Below are 22,786 nucleotides of genomic sequence, written 5' to 3' on the forward strand. Positions count from 1 at the left end.
TTGTTGTATACGTGTGGTTACATTCAACAATTGTATCTGTGGGGCTCATTTGGGTTAAATTGTGATTGAGGATGTATCCCTTTTTGATAGGGACCATGTTCTATGAGTGTTCCCTCTTCACAACTAAATTCAAAATAAGAATTACCGTCTGTTATGGGAGGCAGTCCAACTAATTGCTGATCCGTATATCCTCCTAAAAAGCAGTTTAATTTACCACTACTGTCATGGTTATTATATATTGCTTGGCTTCTAGCTATAACAATTGCCTTAAATACACTGCCTTATATGCGCATATTTCATCATCCCTTTGCAGTTGATATGCCATTCACCAACTGGCATTTACCTGCAAAGCCGATTGCTCCGTGTCTGAACGGAGTGTCTCCCTTGACGCATGCGCGGTAGCCTCGCCTACCGCGCATGCGTTCCCCTGGAGCGTTAATGCGCATGCGCGACAGAGGAGTGAAGGGCGCTGCGCATTACCGGACGCTCGGAGGTTTTTATCTCCGTATTTGGGCATCCCCCGGGTTACATTATTCAATTAATCATCTTTAATTACCTACAGGCATGATATATAAGGGCCTCGATTCCTTCGTAGCTCACTTCATCGGAGCCGCGTTGAGGGAAGGCAGGCGATTAGCTGTTGCAGTAACTGTGAGTTTTAGACCATCCAGGAGAAGCAGTTGTTCACTGTACTTGTGGCGCATTGATGACCTAGTCTTCCTACTGAACCCCTGATATTGATTTCTTAGGTTTTCTGATTAGAAAGGAAGGATTCCCCAATATACGCTAAAGGCTCATGAAGTCCTGTATTTGGGAACTTTAAGTAAGATTTCTATTCCTTTCTGGTTTGCTCTCCTTCCATCTAAGCAGAGAGTAATTGTGGTGTTGTGTGTATGTATGTTTGTAGTGTCTCTCTTTTCTCTTTTTCCTTCCCAGGGTCCAATTATTTTTTGGTTCTACCTGATGTTTTTTCAGAGAAGCATGATTCTTCTCCTTTAACCTGTGTCATATAGATCTGTATGTTTATCTATGATTTTGTCTCCACAGGTTCTTACGCCAATTGGGCGCATCAACACTCACTGACATTTAACACTGTGAGGAACATTACACATTGTGGTAATTTTTATTTACACTTTTACATTTTACATGTGAGTAAGGGAAGGGTAAGTGCATTAACCCTTGTCCTGAAGAAGGGGGCTTTGACCTCCGAAACATGTTGACTTTTAAGACAGTGGTTTGATACCCTAACACGTATCTATCATAACCACGCCCTGCACTTTTATTTTAACAATACCAGCCGGGGATTTAATAAAGTTTTTTTCTCCCACGTGCCAGGTATTTTTTAACCACTCACTTTTTCACCTCACCTCACTCACACCTTTGTAATAAACACACACCCCCCACACATAGTTCACTTCAAGTGCTCCTGCGTATTCGCGAGTCGTAGCACGCCGCATCCCGTAGAGGGGTGCGAAGGCCCCGATGATGAAGCATGACACCAAGGGGCCTGTTGGTGTGTGAGGGGCATTTAAACAACACTGTGTGTTCCCCATCACTCTAGGGATCACTATCACTTTGAGTGGATTCCACTTTGTTTATGCGTATGACTAGGGAGACTGAATCCACTGACTCTCTCTCTCCCCCCTCCTGTTAAAATTTGTTTATAGACAGCGTGCAGCTGTGGGAGACCCCTTCCCTTTCCCTTCGGACCTACACACATCCACACACAACCACTCCATTTCCTTGAGAAAAACCTTCCTGCTCTCCTCATTTGTCAACATGGAGGATGAACACGGACTGACTTTTAGTGAGGATGATATTGACCGCATTCTAGCAGATGATAAACCTTTTGAAGGCCTCAGCAATAGCGACCCAGGGCCTGCAGTAGCCGATTGGGATGAGCTGATGAACACCCGCAAAATCCAAATCAGGACAGCCCTTCATGGCTTACTGATGAGGGAATATTTGAGAAACAAGATGGCCCCGCAAGGTTTATTGGTCAAAACTGAACCATTTATTTTCCAGGATGACCTTGTTTTTTAAAAAGGCATGGTCACTTATCTCTTGGCACTGTACCAGGGATTGGCTGGTACTTATAGTCCAGACTGCAGCTAGGAAGTCAGTTGAGCTGAAGGTAGAGATCCAAAGACTTGAGGTACAGCTTAAGGCCTTCATTTCACCAGCGGATCTTAAAAAGGGCTTAGAGGAACTAAACCAACAAATGAAAGAATTTGAGGCTGGCTTGAAGCAAAGCAAATTTAATAAACTGAAGAAAGACAAAGACCGCTTTACTCCTGAGAGAGCCTACCCTTACACTCGAGCGGATTATGTCATGAAAGACAACATGAGTGATACAGATAGTGTTAACTCAGATGGCAGTAACTCAAGTAATAAGTCGGGAGGTTTCCAGCAAAGAAAGCAAAGAGGCGGCTTTCGTCAACAAAGAGCCCAATTTCCACGTCAAAGAGGTTGGCGTGGTTTTCAAGGTCCTCAATTCAACCCTTATCAACCTCCTTTTCAATTCCCGCAATATCAGTTTGTCCCACCTCAAATGGGTCAAATGTACCCCCAGTGGGTTCCAGACCAAACAAATGTGCCCCAAAATCAACAACCTTTTTTATCTTGGGGCCAGGGATCCCGCAGAGGGCGGAACAAGAAGGGCAACAACGTGAATTGGCAACCCACAGAGGAGTCAGACCCACGTGTAGTAACGAGGAGCATGGCAGCCAATCAGGCGTCAACAAGCCACAGGGGGACCTAGTTATCAATATAACCCCTTGGCCCCTTACGGATCTGCAAAAGGCGGTACTGAATAAAGGCCTGGGTTATGTCCCTACCAATAAACCAGACATTTTCCTACTACATAAGGAAATGCAAGAGTTTATAAGGACTATAAAATTGCGGGCATTCTTTAAAGACAAGGATCTACCTACAGAGACTTCTGACACTGGCCTAAAACCCAAGTCAACATTTACACCATTAGACAACCAGCTTCCTGTAGAAGTACTGGCCTTCGAAAAAGCCATGATGCAGGAATTGAAAGGTCTGGAAACCAGGCAAAAGGTCTTTCAGAACATGAGCAGAACAGAAAATGAGGCCATAAAAGAATTAAGGATGAATAAAAACCTTGTTATAAAACCAGCAGACAAGGGTGGTGCAGTGGTAATTCAGACAACCACAGCCTATGATAAAGAATGCAGACGGCTTCTTTCTGATAACAGGAACTATCAAATACTTACGGAGGATCCCACTGAATCTTTAAGAGTCCAGATAGGTGGTATGGTGGAAGAGGCACTTGCACATGACTGGATTACTAAAAAGGAGTCTGAGTTCCTGACACAGAGGAACCCTCGCATCCCTTACTTCTACACTATTCCTAAGGTGCACAAGAACCTGGATAACCCCCCTGGTCGCCCCATAGTTTCCGGAATCTCATCTATCCTGGAACCATTATCCAAGTTTGCGGATGCTTTCTTGAGGCCACTTGTACAGGCTACTGATACCTATCTACGGGATACCAAAGCAGTACTACAACTGTTGAATAATCAAACTTTTGATCCAACTTCACAGATGCTGCTAAGTCTGGATGTGGAGAGCCTCTATACGAGTCTCCCCCATGATGAGACCATCCAAATCATTGAGGAGGTACTACATTCTACGAATTGGGAATACCACACTCCACGGAATGTAGTGATGGAGTGCATCTCTTTGGCACTCACGAAAAACTTTTTCGAATATGAGGGCACTCTTTTCTGGCAGAGGCATGGGACCAGTATGGGCAGCACATTTGCCCGAAGTCTGGCTGGACTATATGTCCACCATTTGGAGTCTACGAAAATCCTGCACCCAGACAATCCTTACAGGGCGAGGATTCGCACCTGGCGGAGGTACATTGATGATATCCTGGTTATCTGGGATGGAGATGTAACCATGATAACTGAATTCATCGACTGGCTGAACAATCAAAATGCCTTTTTGAAATTTACTCACCAGACATCTAATACCAACATGGTTTTCTTAGATTTGAATATCTACCATGAAGCCGGCTTGTTAAAAACTGAAACACATTTCAAACCAACGGCGAGGAACTGTCTCCTCAGATTTGACAGCTTTCACCCTCGTCATCTGAGAGAGAACCTGCCCTATGGACAGTTCCTACGCCTCCGGCGAAACTGTAGCGATGTGGCTAGATACAAAACTCAGGCCAAGGATCTAAGTGCAAAACTAAGACAAAGGAAATATTCGGAAACTGTGATCAAAAAAGCTTTCACAAGAGCACGAAATAATAACCGTGACGCCCTTCTGGAGGACAATCCACGTAGGGAGGATGCCGCAAACAGGACGGTTTGTGTTACCACATACAGTCCGGTTAGCAACCAAGTGACAAAATTGGTCCACAAACATTGGCGCACCTTAACGAGTGGTGGCTTGACTCTGGAGAAACCTCTCTTTGCACACAGAAGGGGTAGGAACCTTAGAGATATACTTGTTCATACTAGACCACCCCCTCCTACCAAGGATCAGACGAGGTTACAAGGCGTACATGGGCACTACCCGTGTGGCAACTGCAATAACTGCCACCTCACAAAAAAGAGCCAGAATCTAACCTTTACCAATGGGACAACATGGGAACAACGTGCTTTTACGAACTGCAACAGTAAAAATGTTGTTTACCTGATTACCTGCCCATGTGGAAAGGAATATGTGGGGATGACCACCAGACCTGTAAGGGTCAGGTTAAATGAACACAAAAGCAACATCAGGTGCAAGAAACTAACGACTAAGATGTCAACCCATTATATTGAATACCAACATTGTGTGAATGAGCTACAGTGGACAATAATTGAACAACTGCCCTCAGAGATAGGTCTCCTAGAAAAAGAGCAACGGTGGGTGTTTCGGTTGGGAACCGACACCACGGGGCTGAACGATTCCATTCCTTGGAACCTTCTCAGATAAAAACTCAATCTGACTACCCATTACAATTTGTTGTTGTATACGTGTGGTTACATTCAACAATTGTATCTGTGGGGCTCATTTGGGTTAAATTGTGATTGAGGATGTATCCCTTTTTGATAGGGACCATGTTCTATGAGTGTTCCCTCTTCACAACTAAATTCAAAATAAGAATTACCGTCTGTTATGGGAGGCAGTCCAACTAATTGCTGATCCGTATATCCTCCTAAAAAGCAGTTTAATTTACCACTACTGTCATGGTTATTATATATTGCTTGGCTTCTAGCTATAACAATTGCCTTAAATACACTGCCTTATATGCGCATATTTCATCATCCCTTTGCAGTTGATATGCCATTCACCAACTGGCATTTACCTGCAAAGCCGATTGCTCCGTGTCTGAACGGAGTGTCTCCCTTGACGCATGCGCGGTAGCCTCGCCTACCGCGCATGCGTTCCCCTGGAGCGTTAATGCGCATGCGCGACAGAGGAGTGAAGGGCGCTGCGCATTACCGGACGCTCTGAGGTTTTTATCTCCGTTTTTGGGCATCCCCCGGGTTACATTATTCAATTAATCATCTTTAATTACCTACAGGCATGATATATAAGGGCCTCGATTCCTTCGTAGCTCACTTCATCGGAGCCGCGTTGAGGGAAGGCAGGCGATTAGCTGTTGCAGTAACTGTGAGTTTTAGACCATCCAGGAGAAGCAGTTGTTCACTGTACTTGTGGCGCATTGATGACATAGTCTTCCTACTGAACCCCTGATATTGATTTCTTAGGTTTTCTGATTAGAAAGGAAGGATTCCCCAATATACGCTAAAGGCTCATGAAGTCCTGTATTTGGGACTTTAAGTAAGATTTCTATTCCTTTCTGGTTTGCTCTCCTTCCATCTAAGCAGAGAGTAATTGTGGTGTTGTGTGTATGTATGTTTGTAGTGTCTCTCTTTTCTCTTTTTCCTTCCCAGGGTCCAATTATTTTTTGGTTCTACCTGATGTTTTTTCAGAGAAGCATGATTCTTCTCCTTTAACCTGTGTCATATAGATCTGTATGTTTATCTATGATTTTGTCTCCACAGGTTCTTACGCCAATTGGGCGCATCGACACTCACTGACATTTAACACTGTGAGGAACATTACACATTGTGGTAATTTTTATTTACACTTTTACATTTTACATGTGAGTAAGGGGAGGGTAAGTGCATTAACCCTTGTCCTGAAGAAGGGGGCTTTGACCTCCGAAACATGTTGACTTTTAAGACAGTGGTTTGATACCCTAACACGTATCTATCATAACCACGCCCTGCACTTTTATTTTAACAATACCAGCCGGGGATTTAATAAAGTTTTTTTCTCCCACGTGCCAGGTATTTTTTAACCACTCACTTTTTCACCTCACCTCACTCACACCTTTGTAATAAACACACACCCCCCACACATAGTTCACTTCAAGTGCTCCTGCGTATTCGCGAGTCGTAGCACGCCGCATCCCGTAGAGGGGTGCGAAGGCCCCGATGATGAAGCATGACACCAAGGGGCCTGTTGGTGTGTGAGGGGCATTTAAACAACACTGTGTGTTCCCCATCACTCTAGGGATCACTATCACTTTGAGTGGATTCCACTTTGTTTATGCGTATGACTAGGGAGACTGAATCCACTGACTCTCTCTCTCCCCCCTCCTGTTAAAATTTGTTAGAGAAGGAAATAGCCATCCTAGAGAGCAAACACCAAATGACGAGAGACCGGGAGACATTCAATATCATGACCAACAAAAAATACGAATATAACAAGCTAGTGAGCGAAAGGGCGGGGTGTGGCTAGACAGAAGGCGAAGGTTTAAACTATGTGAATCTAATAAAGCCGGCAAGAGCCTGGCGGCATATTTGAAATTTAAGGTCCAAAAGAATGCTATTAATGTTATCAAGGACTCGGCGGGAGTTACTCACTCGGATCCCCAAAAAATAACCGAAGTCTTTAAAGACTTCTATAAGGACTTATACGCCAAAAACGAATTGGTGGCTGAAGACAAAATTCAAGAATATCTTCAGGAGTGTGTATTGCCAAAGTTAAAGCCTGAGGAACAACTCAGTCTTAACGAGCCGATCTCGGCTACTGAGGTGGAAAAAGCGATCAGGGGATTGAAATGTGGCAAAGCACCGGGCCCGGATGGCTTTACGGCCAAATTCTATAAAACCTTTCAATCAGATTTGGTTGACCCTCTTCTGAGCCTCTTTCACGAATTTACTGAGTCGGGGGAAGTGAGGGGTACGTTAGCAGAGGCGACTATTGCAGTTCTGCCAAAGGACGGCAAAGACCCGTCGCTACCAAAAAACTATAGGCCGATTTCCCTGATTAATTTGGACTGTAAATTGTTGGCCATGATTCTGTCAGCCCGCTTACAAAAGGTCCTTCCTACTCTCGTACACCCATCTCAGGCGGGTTTCTTAAAGCATAGACTGTCTAGTGATAACACCAGGGTGCTAGCACATGCCCTAGAGAAAGCAAAACTTCTGAATACTCCCACGGTAGCTGTCACGTTGGATGCCGAAAAAGCATTCGACAAGGTGGATTGGTCCTTCCTCAAGGCGGTGTTACACCATTTTAACTTAGGAGAAACGTTCACTAAACTCGTAATGGCTTTGTATGCCGGCCCCACTGCAAAAGTCAGAGCAGGTGGCTCCTTTTCATCTTCTTTCTGCCTGAAACAAGGGACGAGGCAAGGTTGCCCATTATCACCATCTCTGTTCTTACTAGCAATAGAACCCTTTTTGTGGCATATTAGACATAACGAAGCCATCGCTGGTATCCCATTTGATGACTGCACTGTAAAATTGACGGCCTACGCCGACGATGTGCTGATCTTAACGGAAAAAGCCGACGAGGCTATCCCGGCCTTGATGGACACAATCGAAGGGTTCTCTAGAGTTTCAGGATATAAACTGAATAAGGACAAAACAGAAGCTAAGTTGTTAAACAATATCGGGAGTAAAGACTTTCTAGGCTCCTCTGGCCTTACCTGGCAACCGAAAGCTTTTAAATATCTGGGCTTAGATTTTGAAAGGGATTTGATTACGACTCTGAAGTTAAATGAAGACTTAACATTAAAAAAGATATCCACATTGCTAGATAGCTGGTCACCAACATTTTTATCCTGGTGGGGTAGGGCTGAGACCCTTAAAATGATGTGCACGCCTCTAGTTAACTATCTAGCCTGCATGCTCCCTATGACTTTTTCGGAAGAATTCATCAAGAAGGTGGACAGGTTGTTCGGAGAGTTCCTGTGGCGAGGGAAAAAAGCCAGGATATCACTAAAAAAGCTGCAATTAGCAAAAGAAAAAGGCGGCCTGGGCCTGCCCTCGTTCAGGAACTACCAAACAGCCTTCCTCTGTAAGCAAGGGGCCCTTTGGCTAGTTGATGATACATCCTACACTCCAGTGTGGCTAACTATCGAAAGGTCGTTAATGGCGCGTGCACCCCTCTCGGCTCTCCTCACCATGGATTTGGCCCATATACCTCACTCTAAATACATTCTACTGAATACTAGAAGAGCACTCCTCCGACTTGACCAATCCCATAAGACTGCTTCGGTGATTAAGAGATCTACTCTACTCTCATTATGGCATAACCCTATGCTCAGGATAGAGGGGAAGACCCTTTACTGGGAACTGTGGGCGACTAAGGGTATACATATAGTGAATGACCTTTATGACAGTGGTAGGCCTCTACCCTTTTCGACATTACAAGAGAGATTTAACTTACCGCCTATAGAATTTTACCAATTCCTGAAATTGAAAGCTGCTATCTCCAAACGTCTCCTATCTACAGACTCGCCTTGGCTGGTGACCCGCCTCCGATTACTGTACCATGCTGGTCATTTTGTTTCTAGAGTATATAAACTGCTCCTCCCCCTGCCCAAGAAGCCACATAAGTTGACCGAAAGCAAGTGGGAATCAGAGCCTAACTCCACAGGAATAGTGATTGATTGGGAGGTCATACATAACACCGCACTAACAAACAAGGTTTCCCCGATCCTATGCCAAACGAAATATATGTTGTTGAACAGAGTGTTCTGGACCCCTCAGAAACTGTTTAAATGTAAACTGAGGGACACGCCTAATTGTTGGAACTGCCAAGAAGCACCAGGTGACTTGGCACACATGCTTTTTAACTGTTCCCTACTACGACCATTCTGGAATAAAATATTTACATATATTCAACAAATATTTGGAATAACTCCTACTCAAGAATTTATATATGTCATTCTGGGCCCTCTAGAGGAACAATTGCCAGACATTCATGATAGACAAATGCTTGATATCATGTTGACATTGGCGTGCAAGGTCATACTTTACAAGTGGAAAAATGTTGCTGAAGTCAACTTTAAAATGTGGCTGGAATGGCTTTCCTTTCTAAGAGGGGCGGACAATCCTGCGCTACAGTCAGCCACTTGGAAGCCTTCGAACAACAAACTCTGGTCATCCCTGGATGTGTCATCCTTCCACTTTGAACCCCCATGAAGCACATCTCAATGGTCAACTTGTTCAATAGAATCGATATTGAATTTTAGTGTGTTCAACCGTATATGCTTACTGTATATTTCCTACTACATGCATACCGAACCAGGTCTGGGTAAACTGGTTGTGACTGCTCTATGGATACACCTGTCCTCTCTCTTCTCTACTCTCTTCTCTACTCTTCTCTCTCGTTCTTCCTCTCTTTTTCTCTCCCCCTTTTCTTCTCTCTCCTCTTTGACTTGATTTGATTACTGTAAGTGTCTTGGTGCCATCATTCTATTCATTTGTACCTTGGAGATTCATTGTATTGTATTGTTTTTTATTTTCATCTTTGTTCCTCAATAAAAAAGATTTGAATTAAAAAAAAAAATCAAGGCATTTACTTTTTCAGGTGACAAATTGCTAAGGGGTGTAAAACAGAGGCAGAGATTGAATAGTCAGAAGGGTGCGTGAGGCAATACTAGAGGAGCAAAAAAACAAGCCAAGGAAAGAAGGACCAACCATGGTAAGAGTGGGTAATATTGTAAATGCAGGGTGACAGACATGACGCTCACTAGAGAACACAGGGACATTTATGGCATTGCTAGTTTAGAAAGGTACCTTACCTTGCCAAGCGGCTACAAAGTAATGTATTAATACCAAATACAAGACATAATGAGCAGGACAAAAGAGCATGAAACGCAGTACAATGCATTCCCTACCTGAACAGGCCAAGCAGGCAGCGGTTGCAAGAAGTTTGCTTCATATGGGTAGTTCACCATTGCCAAATTCACCCAGGTTTCAGTGAGCCACGCCTTGAAATACCCAACGTCGTCCTTTCCCTGCAAGGTGCAGCACAAGTGAAACGTGTTGGACAGCCATTGTTGGCCTTCATCTAAGCAGGCAGAGAGGGACAGAGAGTGCACATTTGTGTTTAGACTAAGACACTACATTGTACAATCTAAAGATAAAAACAAGCATTTGCAATGCAATAGGTCTCGCATTAGGAAAGTTTGAGCTATTGGTATTGTAAATGACAATTTTTTTATTTATGTGTTGGTTTTGAAAATAGCTAAATTAATAGCTTTGTCATTTCCAATGCCAATAGTTTTAACTTTCGCAAATGTGACACCTATAGCATTTGTAATGCAATATGTGTTGTATTTACGCGACTTAGATGTATTGATATTACAAATAACAATGGCTTTTATTTTTTTATAATTAATACTTAAATAAATGTTATTGTAATTTATAATGCCAATAGCTTAAACTTATGTAAATTACTTTTGTGAAGATTATGTTCAGTGTATTTTACTGTGACGAAAATCCAAGAACAGAAGTGAAATATTAACATCTTTTTGTGACATTTGTAATAAAGATTGAAACATTGAGAACATATTTGAACCAGTTGTTGTTGAATAGTTGCACAGATTGATGCTGTGGTGGCACTGAGGAATGTTGTAGTGGCGACGAGTGATGCTGTGGCGTTCAGTGATGCTTTGGTAGCGCATAGTGATGCTGTGGTGCCCCTGAGTGATGATGTGGTGATGCGATAGATAGATAGAGTGAGGGGGATAGACGGATAGACGGATAGACGGATAGATAGACGGATAGATAGATAGATAGATAGATAGATAGATAGATAGATAGATAGATAGATAGACAGACAGACAGACAGACAGACAGACAGACAGACAGACAGACAGACAGACAGACAGACAGATAGATAGATAGATAGATAGATAGACAGACAGACAGACAGACAGACAGACAGACAGACAGACAGACAGACAGACAGACAGACAGACAGACAGACAGACAGACAGACAGACAGACAGATAGATAGATAGATAGATAGATAGATAGATAGATAGATAGATAGATAGATAGATAGAGGGAGGGCGATAGATAGACAGACAGACACAGACAGATAGATAGATAGAGTTAGGGCAATAGATAGATAGATAGATAGACAGATAGATAGAGTGAGGGTCTCCCCGTTCACGGTTTCCAGAAAGTAAGTAAAGGCCTCTGCATTGTACTAGTTTTGAAATGACCTTCTCTCACCCTGCATTTTTACTTTGCCACGGGTTATAAATATTGCTGCTGGTTTTTGTGTGTTAGTATTGGTGCAGTGATTATTATTAGTAGTAGTATAGTCGTAGCAGCAATGGTAGTAATGCCAGTATTGTATTGATTATGAAGTTTGTCTTGTGTTTGTCTGTAGTGACTGTTTATATCTTTTCCCCTGTGCAGTAGCGTAGCAAGGCTGCCATATACCTGGTGGAAGCGAGGACAATGTCCGATGTGACTGCTTTGGGGGAGGTGGGGGGGGGGGAGTAAATACTGCAACTATCAGAGTTCGTAAGCCCTTCGGGACTTTGGGCCCGATGCAACTGCACCTGCTGCACAATTGTAGCTATGCATCTGTGTAGCGCTCCGAAGCCTGTCACCAGGTCCACGTTCCATAGGTATGCTAAATAAAATGAAGTCCAACTGTCCTCCATCTTGGAGGAATATTGCTCCATCCAGAGGCATCTTATTATAGGTAGGGAAAGAAGGGATCCATTGAGATCCGTTCCTCTTAGAACAGCTGTGGGAAGTTTGCTGACGGGGAGCGCGCGAGGGCAGAAGGCGAGGAAGAACAATGGGGGGGGGGGGGTTGAAGATAGAGATGTCTCCTTGCTGAAAAGCAGATAGTTGTTGTGTCACGGGCGAGGAATGGGACGGAGAGGGGAAGAGGGGAGATGAAAACATGCAGAGGATTGGGAGGGACTCTGTGAGAGGGTTTGAAGCTGGTGTGTGAGTGTAATGTACTGCTTTGACCATGTCCCAGTGCATGTCGGGAGGAGCCGGTGAGTGCCCGCGCGGTGATGGGACGGAGTTGCATAGATGAATTACAACTCTCTGCTAGTGCTACTCCCCCGTTTATGCACCTCTCTCACCTCATTAACCTAAAGTGTTGCGCTGCATGGCTGGCTCCTCGGGGTAGGAGAGACGCAGCGATCGGGGCAAGCTGCAATGTGAGGAAACAAAAAAAACAAGCATGGGCGGCCACAAAAAAAAAAAAAAAATCGCCCACGAAATGAAAATTTAAAAAAACGCTAGTGATTACGCACGTAGCTGTGTATGTGAAGTAGTGTGCATATAGTGCGTGCGTGTGTAGTATATGTGGATGCATGGATGGTTAGTGAGATTGGTGTGTGTGTGTACGTGGTGTGTATGTGCGTATTTCTCTATTGTTTACTGTTGTCAGTGGCCGCAGGCTGGCAAGCGCTGGTGAAGTGTCGCGCTTCAAGAGCCTGGTGGGGGTGGGGGGAGCCAGCGAGTAGGAGGGAGGAAAGGAGCATATGGGGATAGGGTGTGAGTGAGGGGGAGCAGAACCCTTTGATGGTGGTGTGCGAGGCCAGGCGCGCGCCTGGGTAAGCTTCATGCTCGAGTGCACAACATGCATTGTAGGAAATCTGCTGGTTCAAGAGACTTTGGTTCAGATGTAATAGGTTCAAGTAAAAATACTCGACCTAAAAAGGGAAGCAACGAAGGAAGAAAGAAAGAAAGAAAATAAGGAAGGAGGTTGAAAGGAAGGGTGAAAAGAAAGATGAGTAAATAGATGGAAGGACATTAAAAAGGGAAAGGATGGCTAGAAGTGTAAAATAATTGGTGATGGGATGGGCGGGAAGAATGGGTGATAGGATTAATGGATGATAGGTGAATGGGTGGGTGAGTGGGTGAAAGGATGGGTGGAATTAAAAGATGAGAGGATGGAAAGGTGAAAATATGGATGAATGGATGCATGGAAGGATTGATAGATGACATCTTGATGGAAGGGAAGATGGAATGGTAAAGAAACTCGTCTAGATAGGGCCCATCTTGCTTGCTTAGTTGATTCAGTGATGGTAACAGTTTGGTCCCAAGTGGGGGTATTTTAATTTTCTGTTTACTCCTTACTGTATACATGTATGGTTTTCAGCTGTGCTGAAAATATATTCATTTCATCCTCCCCGAAAACGCTATCATACCACATTAAGCCATTCTTGCAGTGGCTGTTTATCAAAAGTGGGAACAAGGCAAGACGACGGATGACTGAGGTGGCGCTGACCGGAGACTGTGCGGCGGATCCCCCTGGCGGGGGTTGTGCCTCTGATAGAACCCCCCCACTGGCGGGTGCACGACAGAGAGCTGCGGACGCTGGCTCTGCAACGCTGCTGGCCTGCCTCTGCTGGCCTGCGGAAAGACTCAGCAGCTGTCCTCCGGCGATAGAAGATGGTGCACCTGGCCCAGGAGACATGAGGTGAGCGGGGAAGACCGCGAGTGCTGGACTTTTCACTAGGCCCGACCAGTGTGGGTGCAGCGGGGTCACCACACTGGGAGGCACGCCGGAGAGCTGGAAAAAAATTTGTTTTACAAAGAAGGACTGACTTTCAGGGATTTTAATCATCGATATCAATTATGAAACTATCTTGCAATTGAGTTACTGATGGTCCGTCCTTCTTTAAACGAGCCAGCGCTGAAGGGCGCTCAGCCAATGGCGCGCTAGCAGGGCGGAGCCCTGGAGGCGGCCGAAGGGTAGGGGCTATGAATTCTGCACAGCCGCCGTCCAGCCCTGCCCGTGCACCGCAGCTGCCGTTCCCACAGAAAGTTACCAGGCTGCAAGTTGTCAGCCTGTCCCTGGTCTGGAGCCCCTGGCGGCGTCGCCCCCGCCCGCCCATCCATCGGGAGCCGAGGACCCGGAGCTCCATGAATCATTGTCCCCAACAGCAGCGGTGAGGAGCGTGTGTGTGCCTGCGCGCGTGAGTTTGTGTGCATGCGTGAGTGTGCCTGTTGCGTCCATGCGTGTGTGTGTGTGTGTGTGTGTGCGCATGCATGAGTGTGGCTGTGTGTGTGTCCATTTACTTGCCGCTTAGTACAAAAAGACAAGCGTAACCATTTCATTTCTAATTCAGCGCGTTGAGCAAAAGCGAAAGCACGCCCACACAGCAACCAGCCAGCACGCTCCCGAGGACAAATCCGAGTCGGAAAAAGCGCGAGTCCGACTCGTGTCCACATTCCCAAAACAGGGCGACTATAGTTGTCGAGCTAGACAGCAGTGCTTCGCACTGCTTTTGTCTAGGCTCGACCTAAAAACAGTGGTACTGGAATAAAATTTGGAGGGAGATTTTAGTAAAACATTTTCTACAGCTCCCTGCTAACTTTAAAATGAAGACCTGTTTAGGAGCGTGGGTGCTTCCATGTTTACAAAATTTACTTCCTGTGACATTAGTCTTGGGGGTAGTTTAGGGACTTTCTACAGGCGCCACTTCCGCGAGCGCTCTAGTCTCAGGCACAGGAGGCGCGGCCCCTATTTAAGACGAGTGCAGCAGGCAGTTCATCCCTTGACATCGTCCTGTTTGATCTAAAGCGGACAGCGTGATTTACATGCATTTTCGAGCGTAGGAGCTACCCTAGTAAGCTAGCATAGTGCGTGGACTTAGTCGCGCGTTTTTTAATCTAGTGTCCCGTTTTTTATAAAATATAATTTTTATTTAATTTGCTGTTAGACTTGGTTTTTAAAGTGTTTTGTTAGAGTAGCACTTACTTGCATCCTAAATTGTGTCCCTCACCGCGCTTTTCGCGGGTCTTTAGGCTTGTGAATTCGATCTCCGCCATCTTGGGGGTAGTTTAGGGACTTTCTACAGATCGCTCTAGTCTCAGGCACAGGAGGCGCGGCCCCTATTTAAAGCTACCATGGAGACGCGCAGCGGAAGCGCCGTCTCAGCGCCGGAGTCACGCCAGAGTCCAGCCCGTCTGTGCCCGTCCGGGCCCAGACGGGCTCAGGGCCTGACACTCTGCTAAAAAGTTTTGCTATGAGGCGGTCTTACGATCGTGAGGAACTCATGGCTCTTCGCCATACGGCTACCGACAGCGGCGACACCTCTATTCAACGCCCTCCTCCCCCCACAGTTGGTGGAGTAGGGGTGAACTATCTCGCTAATAAAGGTAAGAACACCTTGGTGGTAGGTCTACTGAATTGTAGATCTCTTCCGCATCACTCGGCAGAAGTCAATCTACTTATTCAAGACTCCGCTTTAGATATCTTGTTTCTAACGGAAACTTGGATAACTCCCAGTTCCGATGCGGATATTGTGCAGACTCTTCCGCCGGGCTACCTTATCTATCATCTGGATAGACCTGAGGGGCGAGGGGGCGGCCTCGCGATTATATACAGGAACTCGTTTGTATGTAGGACACAGAACGGCTCACTCTTGGACTGTGAGAGCTGCCACTTCGCTTTGCGGATATTCCCCACAGTTTCGATATCAGGATTACTGATTTATCGGCCCCCGGGCGTGCTGGGTAACTTTGTGGGCTCCCTTGTTGAATCAGTGATGACCTTGGCCGCATCTACGGCTAATTTCATGGTGCTGGGTGATCTTAATCTCCACTTTAACGACCCTACTGACCCAACAGCCCAAGATCTCCAGGGCGACTTAAAAGAGTGTGAGCTGGTCCTAATTAATTCCGGGCCTACACACGAAAAGGGACACCTACTCGATCCAATGTTCTCCAACATTCCCCGTTTCATAGCTAGGCCTGCCCTTCCCCTTCCGTGGTCCGACCACTTCTTGGTAGCAGCACTTTGGCAAATCGATTCATCGCCCACAAGTGCCAAGCAGGCTTTCCTGGTTGACAGAGCCTGGTCCAGACTAACGGTTAACAACTGGACCTCCAAGCTGGAAGACATGCCCCTTCCTTCCGAGTCGGACCCAGTTAAGGCTGATGCCAATATTAACAATTGGTTATCTGCTTCTTTGGACGCTCTCATTCCTAAAAAGAGAGTTCAAAAGAGGGAGAAAAGAGTAGGCTCTGCTCTGTGGTACTCTGTAGAACTTCGTACCCTCAGGAAGGGATGTAAAAAGCTGGAGAGGTTATGGAGGAAGAATCTGGAATTATCTAGGAGAGAAGAATATCGGGTCGCAATGAGGGGCTATAAGTCCGCTCTTCGACAGGCGAAAGCCCTATATTTTGAAGATCGTAATAAATCTGCCTCTAGTTCTTCTAGGGAGAGTTTCAAAGTGGTGAAAGAACTGCTCAAAGTTCCCGAGCCGGTTGTCACTTATGACAAACAAAAATGCACGGAGCTCGCTGAGTTCTTCCACACAAAAATTGTGAAGATCTTAAACACCCTGCCCCAGCCCATGCTGTCTCAGGATAATGGGAAGCAGATTTTAGGAACACAGGTCAGAGAGACAGCTTTCCACCTTGTTTCCTTTGGCCCAGTATCAGTGAGCGAGGTATCCAAAACCTTAGCATCCTTGAAAAGTGGCTCCCCTAGGGAGCCTGTCCCCATGAAGTTCCTCAAACAAGCAGCAGGATCCATTGTGTCTCCTGTGACAGACCTAATGAATGCGTCTTTTGTCCAGGGTGTGGTGCCACCTACATGGAAAACTGCTGTTGTTAAGGCTCTTTTAAAAAAGCCTAATTTGGATCCCTCGGACCTGTCTAACTTTAGGCCCATCTCGCTGTTGCCTGGCCTCGGCAAAATTGCTGAACGGCTGGTCAACAAACAATTGTCAGCCTTTTTGGAGTCGAATGGACTGCTCTGGGTTTCGCAAACCGGCTTTCGTCCAGGTCAGGGCACCGACACGGCCCTCCTGGCGGTCGTCGATGAAACCAGACGTATTCTTGACTCAGGAGGGTCAGTGGCAGTGATCCTCCTGGACCTCAGTGCGGCGTTTGACACCGTGTACCATCAGGTGTTGATTCGGCGGCTGGCTGAGGTAGGGGTGTCTGGGGTGGCCCTGCAGTGGCTGAGATCTTTTCTTACCAGACGAACCTATCAGGTCTGGGATGGCTGTGAGAGTTCTAAATCGATCCCCCTCCAGTGTGGAGTGCCACAGGGCTCCTCCCTGAGCCCTACATTATTTAATGTTTACATGGCCCCCTGGAGGACATTGTGTCCCCATATGACATCAAAATCGTCAGCTATGCTGACGATACGCAGCTGGTGGTTTCTTTATCCCAACTGGCTGACAATCCGGACACCCTGCACTCCTGTCTGTCGGACGTTCATACTTGGATGGAAGAATCTTCCCTCAAGTTGAACGGCTCTAAGACGGAAATAATGCTGCTTGGGAGTAAAACCCCTCTTCTCCCTTCGATTAGCTGGCCGAGCTGCATGGGAGACCTCCCGGTCCCCAAAGAGGTGATTAAGAGCTTGGGAGTCTGGCTAGAACCAGACTTGTCATCTCGCACCCAAGCTAAGAAAACCGCAGGAGTGCGTTACGCCCTGCTACGGTCGGTTTGAAAAATCTTCCCTCTCCTAATGGTAACATCGAGGAAGCTGCTGATTCAGGGTCTGATAACATCTAGACTTGACTACAGCAACGCAATTTTTTTGGGCGCCCCTGAATCCACCTTCAAGACTCTGCAGCAGGTCGAAAATGCAGCGGCAAGGCTGCTAATGGATGTTCCGAGGACGCAATCAGCGAAACCGGCATTGAAGGCATTGGCTCCCAGTGCGGGAGAGAGTGACTTTTAAGGCACTTTGTACTGCCCATAAAATCCTCTTAGGGAAAGGCCCCCTCATCTTAAAGAACTTAGTTACCCCATACAAAGCAAGCAGAACGCTGCGATCTGATCGGAAACATCTTTTGCTAGTCCCCAGAGTCAAAAAGGCTCGCACGGGCGGGAGAAGATTCTCATTCAACACGGCAAAGCTGTAGAACTCGCTCCCTTTAAAATTACGTGCCGAGACGTGCACACTGCGTTTTCGCAAAGGTCTTAAAACCTTTTTGTTTCCCGCTTGAGTGCGTCAATCATGCCGTCTGTACCATCTGATGTTGTCTGTAAAAGCGCTGGGATGCCCAAGGGTAACTGCGCGCTATATAACATTTTAAATAATAAAAATAATAATAATAATTAGTTAACTGTAAGAGCGTGTCCTCAAAAATTACACCGGATCAGAAGAAGGCGTGGTGGAGGATGCACAGGAGGAACTTAATTAAAATTAATTCATGCTTTGACTTAGAGTTTCTTGTAAAGACACTGCAGAGAAACTGGTGCTACCTCTTCCTTTGCAGATAAACATTGCTTGTGTTTCTTTGAAATGCTGCATATTCATGTCCATTTCATAACAGATTGAGATTGCTACGTTAAGAGTTGGAGAGTAGAATGTGGGTCAGTACATCAAAACCTGCACATTAATTGTAGTGAAGAAGCAAATTCTAAAGTTGTAAACGTCTTGCTTTCGGCCAGACATAGAAAGCGGAGTTTTAGACCGGACCACTTTGTTAAAATATGAGAAAGTGATGTATTACGGACTGTGATATGTCAGGTAAAACCTGATGCGGTGGGGCTAATGATAATGCATTTGCTTTTCGTTCCCTTTTTTGTTTCGCTAGAAAAGGAATGAGAAACCGATCAAGAAATACTTTTTTCTTATTTGTGTTGGTTAATTATGTAAAGTTGAACATTTTCTAAACTTTAAGTCTTTCTATCTTGTGTCCTCTTTCTATCTTTTGAATATTTCAATATCTATGAAAATAAACAACTGCACCTTTCAGGTAACGTGCCTAATGTGAGATTTTTACAACACAGTATAGAGGCATAAAAGAGTGCAGCCGTCACTGTTATGACCTTCAACTCTCTGGCTTACCTCAATACCACTTAATTATGAAGAAATGCATTGCAGGCGATTTCGAAGCCTTTTAAAGCTTACCATACCACAACCTTTGTTGGTGAAAATTTTGAAAAATAAAATAAACACTACGCGACGAGTTGCTTCAATAGGAAATTACATTTGGAACAAAGCAATAGCTACTCGTTCCACATAAATAACTTTAGCTCAATGGATCACTTCGGATAACTAGGTGATACTTCAACCTCCTGCTCATTTTTCGGTCTTGATATTTTACAGATGAAAACATTCCTCTTAATAAGTTTAAGTAACGAGGAGCTTGGGGATAATACGGATTGGAACAAAAATGTGCCAAGGCGTTCTAAAGTTGCAGAAAAAACACATTGTGCGTGTCCTGCCACCAACAGCCGTTTTAAATTAAACAAGCAAACTCACCGCCGCAGCCCGGCTTCAACAGGAAGCCAGGCAACCTTTGTTGGGACGGGGGCGGGGCCGGACACGCGACCGGAGCTTTCCAGGAGGCAGGCTGCAGTGGCTGGTGCATTGCTCCGGTGCAGAGAGAGGAGAGCCCTGCGTGCAGCCGGCGTCCGCCCGGGAAGCCAAGGAGCGGAGTGCCGGTGTCCCTGTGCCCCTTGACGTCGGAGTGAGCAGCCCGGAGCGGGACGAGTAGAAGTCCGGGTGAGTGGGGCTCCGTGCTTGCGTGTCTGTGTGTATGCAGGGGGGTGGGGGTGGGGGGCGGCAGCGTGTGTATGTGTATGTGTGTGTGTGTGTGTGTGCGCGCGCCTGTGTATTGTGTGCGTGCATGCAGAGGGGTGGGGGCTGGCTGTGTCTGTGTGTGAGCAGGGGCTGTGACTTACTCTGCGCAAGCGCGGCTCAGACGCGCGCTCCCGCGGTCAAAACTGAGACTGCAAAAGCGCGCGTCTGAGTCGTGTCCACTTTCCTAAATACGGGCCACATTAGGTCTGGAGCAGACACTCTCAATGCTCACGCATTGAGAGTAGGTCTGCTCGACCTAAAAAACAAGATAACACCGCCCTGAATATGAGAGTGTCAGAAAGTTCTTAACTCATCTGCCCATAGCCCCTTGACCTCTGCAAGCTGGGTGTGGAAGAACAGACAGGGTGTGCATGTGGAGATATGAGATCATGAATTGCAGAGGAAGTCTTTGTGAAAAGTTCATTAAAGCTACTTTCTTCACAAGCATGTTTACTCCCTGTCTTCAGACAGCAGATGGTAAAAGGCTATGAAGGAGCAATCAGAGAAGCCACTGGAAACTCTATTAGGAAACAATTTAGACGGATACAGTAGACGAGAAACAAGACATGGGAACAGGGTTGAATGGTGTAGCCAAGCACTCTGGACTCAATTAGGCCAGAGAGGTGTGCCCTTTCCTCCGATGCCTGGCCACGGCATCTCAAGCTTACTGCAATGTACTCAGCATTCCATCCCTCGGATAAAACAAGAGATTCCCTTCAGCTCTTGTATAATGTTCTATTGCCAGACAACCCAATTTCAGTCAGTTCCCAAATGAATTGTGCTGGCACAATTACCATGGCAAGGTGACAAGCAGGCAAGCAACCCCTTGCTTTCATCTACTTTAATACTGTAAAACTAAGAACTAACAAGTTACATAAGGGACAAGCAGGAGAGTGGCAATATTTTTGCTTTGTATAATGGAGATTTGTCTATGAAGGGCGAAGGGCATGCACCCCAACACTGGCCACCATACAGCATCCTGTTAGGGATGAGAGTTGAAAGGCCCTCATGAAGGCCAAAGTCCACACCAGCAGACTCCATGTACAGAGAGGAACCCCACAGATGTCCTTGATTTATGAATGAAGGCAGGCAGGGAAGCATTATGAGCATAGAATAATAAGGGTTGATGATGTAGCCCCCAGTAATGCCTCCTACTTCCTCTGCTCACTTGTCATATGAGGATTGTGTGTCCTTTCCCTCAGCAGATACAAAATAAGTGCTGGCAGTGCCAGGATGTCTGGATTGTTATTTATGTTACTTATATTCCACAATTGAGAGTTTTGCTTATAACATTTTGAAACTGAGGAATCTTGTGTTCTATTTTTATTTCGTTTTGCAATATATTTAAATTTCAATTCAGACTTAATTTATGACATTACATTATAACTATTATTTTTAAATTACATTGTGAGATTTTTATAGGGCAATTGAAAGCAGATTGCGGGTAACCTGTTTTAATTACACATATATTGGTTTAGTTTAATAGTACACATCTTTTAATTGTACAGTAACATGAAGCAAGTATAGTGGAAAGGGAATAGTGGAAAAATATTTGTAGAAATATATTACTTTTTTCAATAAAGTATAGTTGTAGTGTTAGTAAGTGATGAAGTTGATATACCTATAGTTTTAATTGTTAAGTGTTAATATTCTGAGGTGCTCCTCTCAAAGAGTATAGACAGCTTTTGTGTGGCTACTTTTGTACTTGGTGAACTTAAAAGCTCCAAATCCAATAATATGTTTTCATGATAGCACAAATACGTTTTCATGATTAGAGAACGGCAGTGTGTCTTTATGAGAGGCTGTGGCATCCAAACAGCACGCACGTCCTAAACAAAAAAAGCTATAAAGCAGGAAAAACAGTGTTTTTGTCTTCGCAAAATAAATATAGCAATGAACACACACCACTTGCCAATTGCAAGCTACATGTCATGTTGCATCTGCAGTCCAATAAAAAAACCTAGTTGATGCCCCATCACCAAAGCTTACTGAGAACACAAGTGGGACTGTGTAACCATGAATGACACGCCATATTTGATGGACAGCCCATCCAAGCAAAGGCAAACTAAGAAAAATACAAGAAACACAATGGCTGAAGGGAGCTGACCAAAGAAAACCCTCTCTCTGTAATCCTTCTTTATTGAAGAATATATAGCATGAGGTCGTTCAAACAGCTAGGAAGCTGCATGCAAAAAACACACAGATGATGCAGAGCAAATCAAACATTCACCCCCAGTCAAGAGATCAGGGTTAAATCCATTGTTCTTTTGCTCACCATTCCACCCCAGTTTAGACCCAGACATATGCTATCAATCTTGACCATGTGCCTCATGGTAACAATCTATCACGAACTGCCAAGCCAGGTCCTCCCTGGACCGGAAACAAGCATCCTGGGACCGGTTTCAGGGCATCTCCCCTCATCAGCCAGGCTAGCTTGAATCCTGTGGCGCAGTGAGCCCAGGACCCACGTCTGGGAATACCCGGCACACTTAGGGTGAGGAAGTAAAAGACACACAGATAATGGACGGAATGCAGAGCAAACCAAACATTCACCCCAGTCAAGAGATCCGGGTTATTTCCATCATTCGTTTGCTCACCCTACTAACCCAGAATAAAGGAGGCGCAGAGGAGGCATGAACAGGAATGCACAAGGGGAACAAAAAGGTGCTATGTTGGTAAGAGGTGCAGTGGGGTCACAAAGGAAGGAGATACATGGGCAGGAAAGAACGGCTGTTTGATCAATCTCATGTCCTGTTCATTATGACCTCAAATCCACCACACTTGTGTAGCTGTACTGGCTCCTGATCAAACACTGATTATCAATCAAATCCTCTACACATTAGGTCACCAGAGATCTACACCATTATACAAATTATAGGAAAAATTATAGTGCTGGATCCACCACCACTGCCCTATCACCATACAAAACAATCAATCATACAAAATATACAGTGCTCCTACCATA

General features: G+C 45.4%; 1 protein-coding gene across 2 annotated transcripts in view; it reads right to left on the minus strand.

Moving 5' to 3' along the window:
* The window catches only part of PRCP (prolylcarboxypeptidase), a 319,478-nt gene that overhangs the window by 70,950 nt on the left and 225,742 nt on the right, over positions 1–22,786 (minus strand). For both annotated transcript variants that reach the window (XR_015299267.1, XM_086933910.1), the window contains exon 6: positions 10,172–10,344. Coding sequence is in view for 1 of the 2 variants with exons in the window: in XM_086933910.1 (XP_086790036.1) it covers positions 10,172–10,344 (173 nt within the window). In the remaining variant the exon portion in view is untranslated. The remainder of the gene's footprint in view (positions 1–10,171; positions 10,345–22,786) is intronic.

Source organism: Lissotriton vulgaris, chromosome 8 (assembly GCF_964263255.1).
Source record: "Lissotriton vulgaris chromosome 8, aLisVul1.2, whole genome shotgun sequence".
Lineage (NCBI taxonomy): Eukaryota > Metazoa > Chordata > Amphibia > Caudata > Salamandridae > Lissotriton > Lissotriton vulgaris.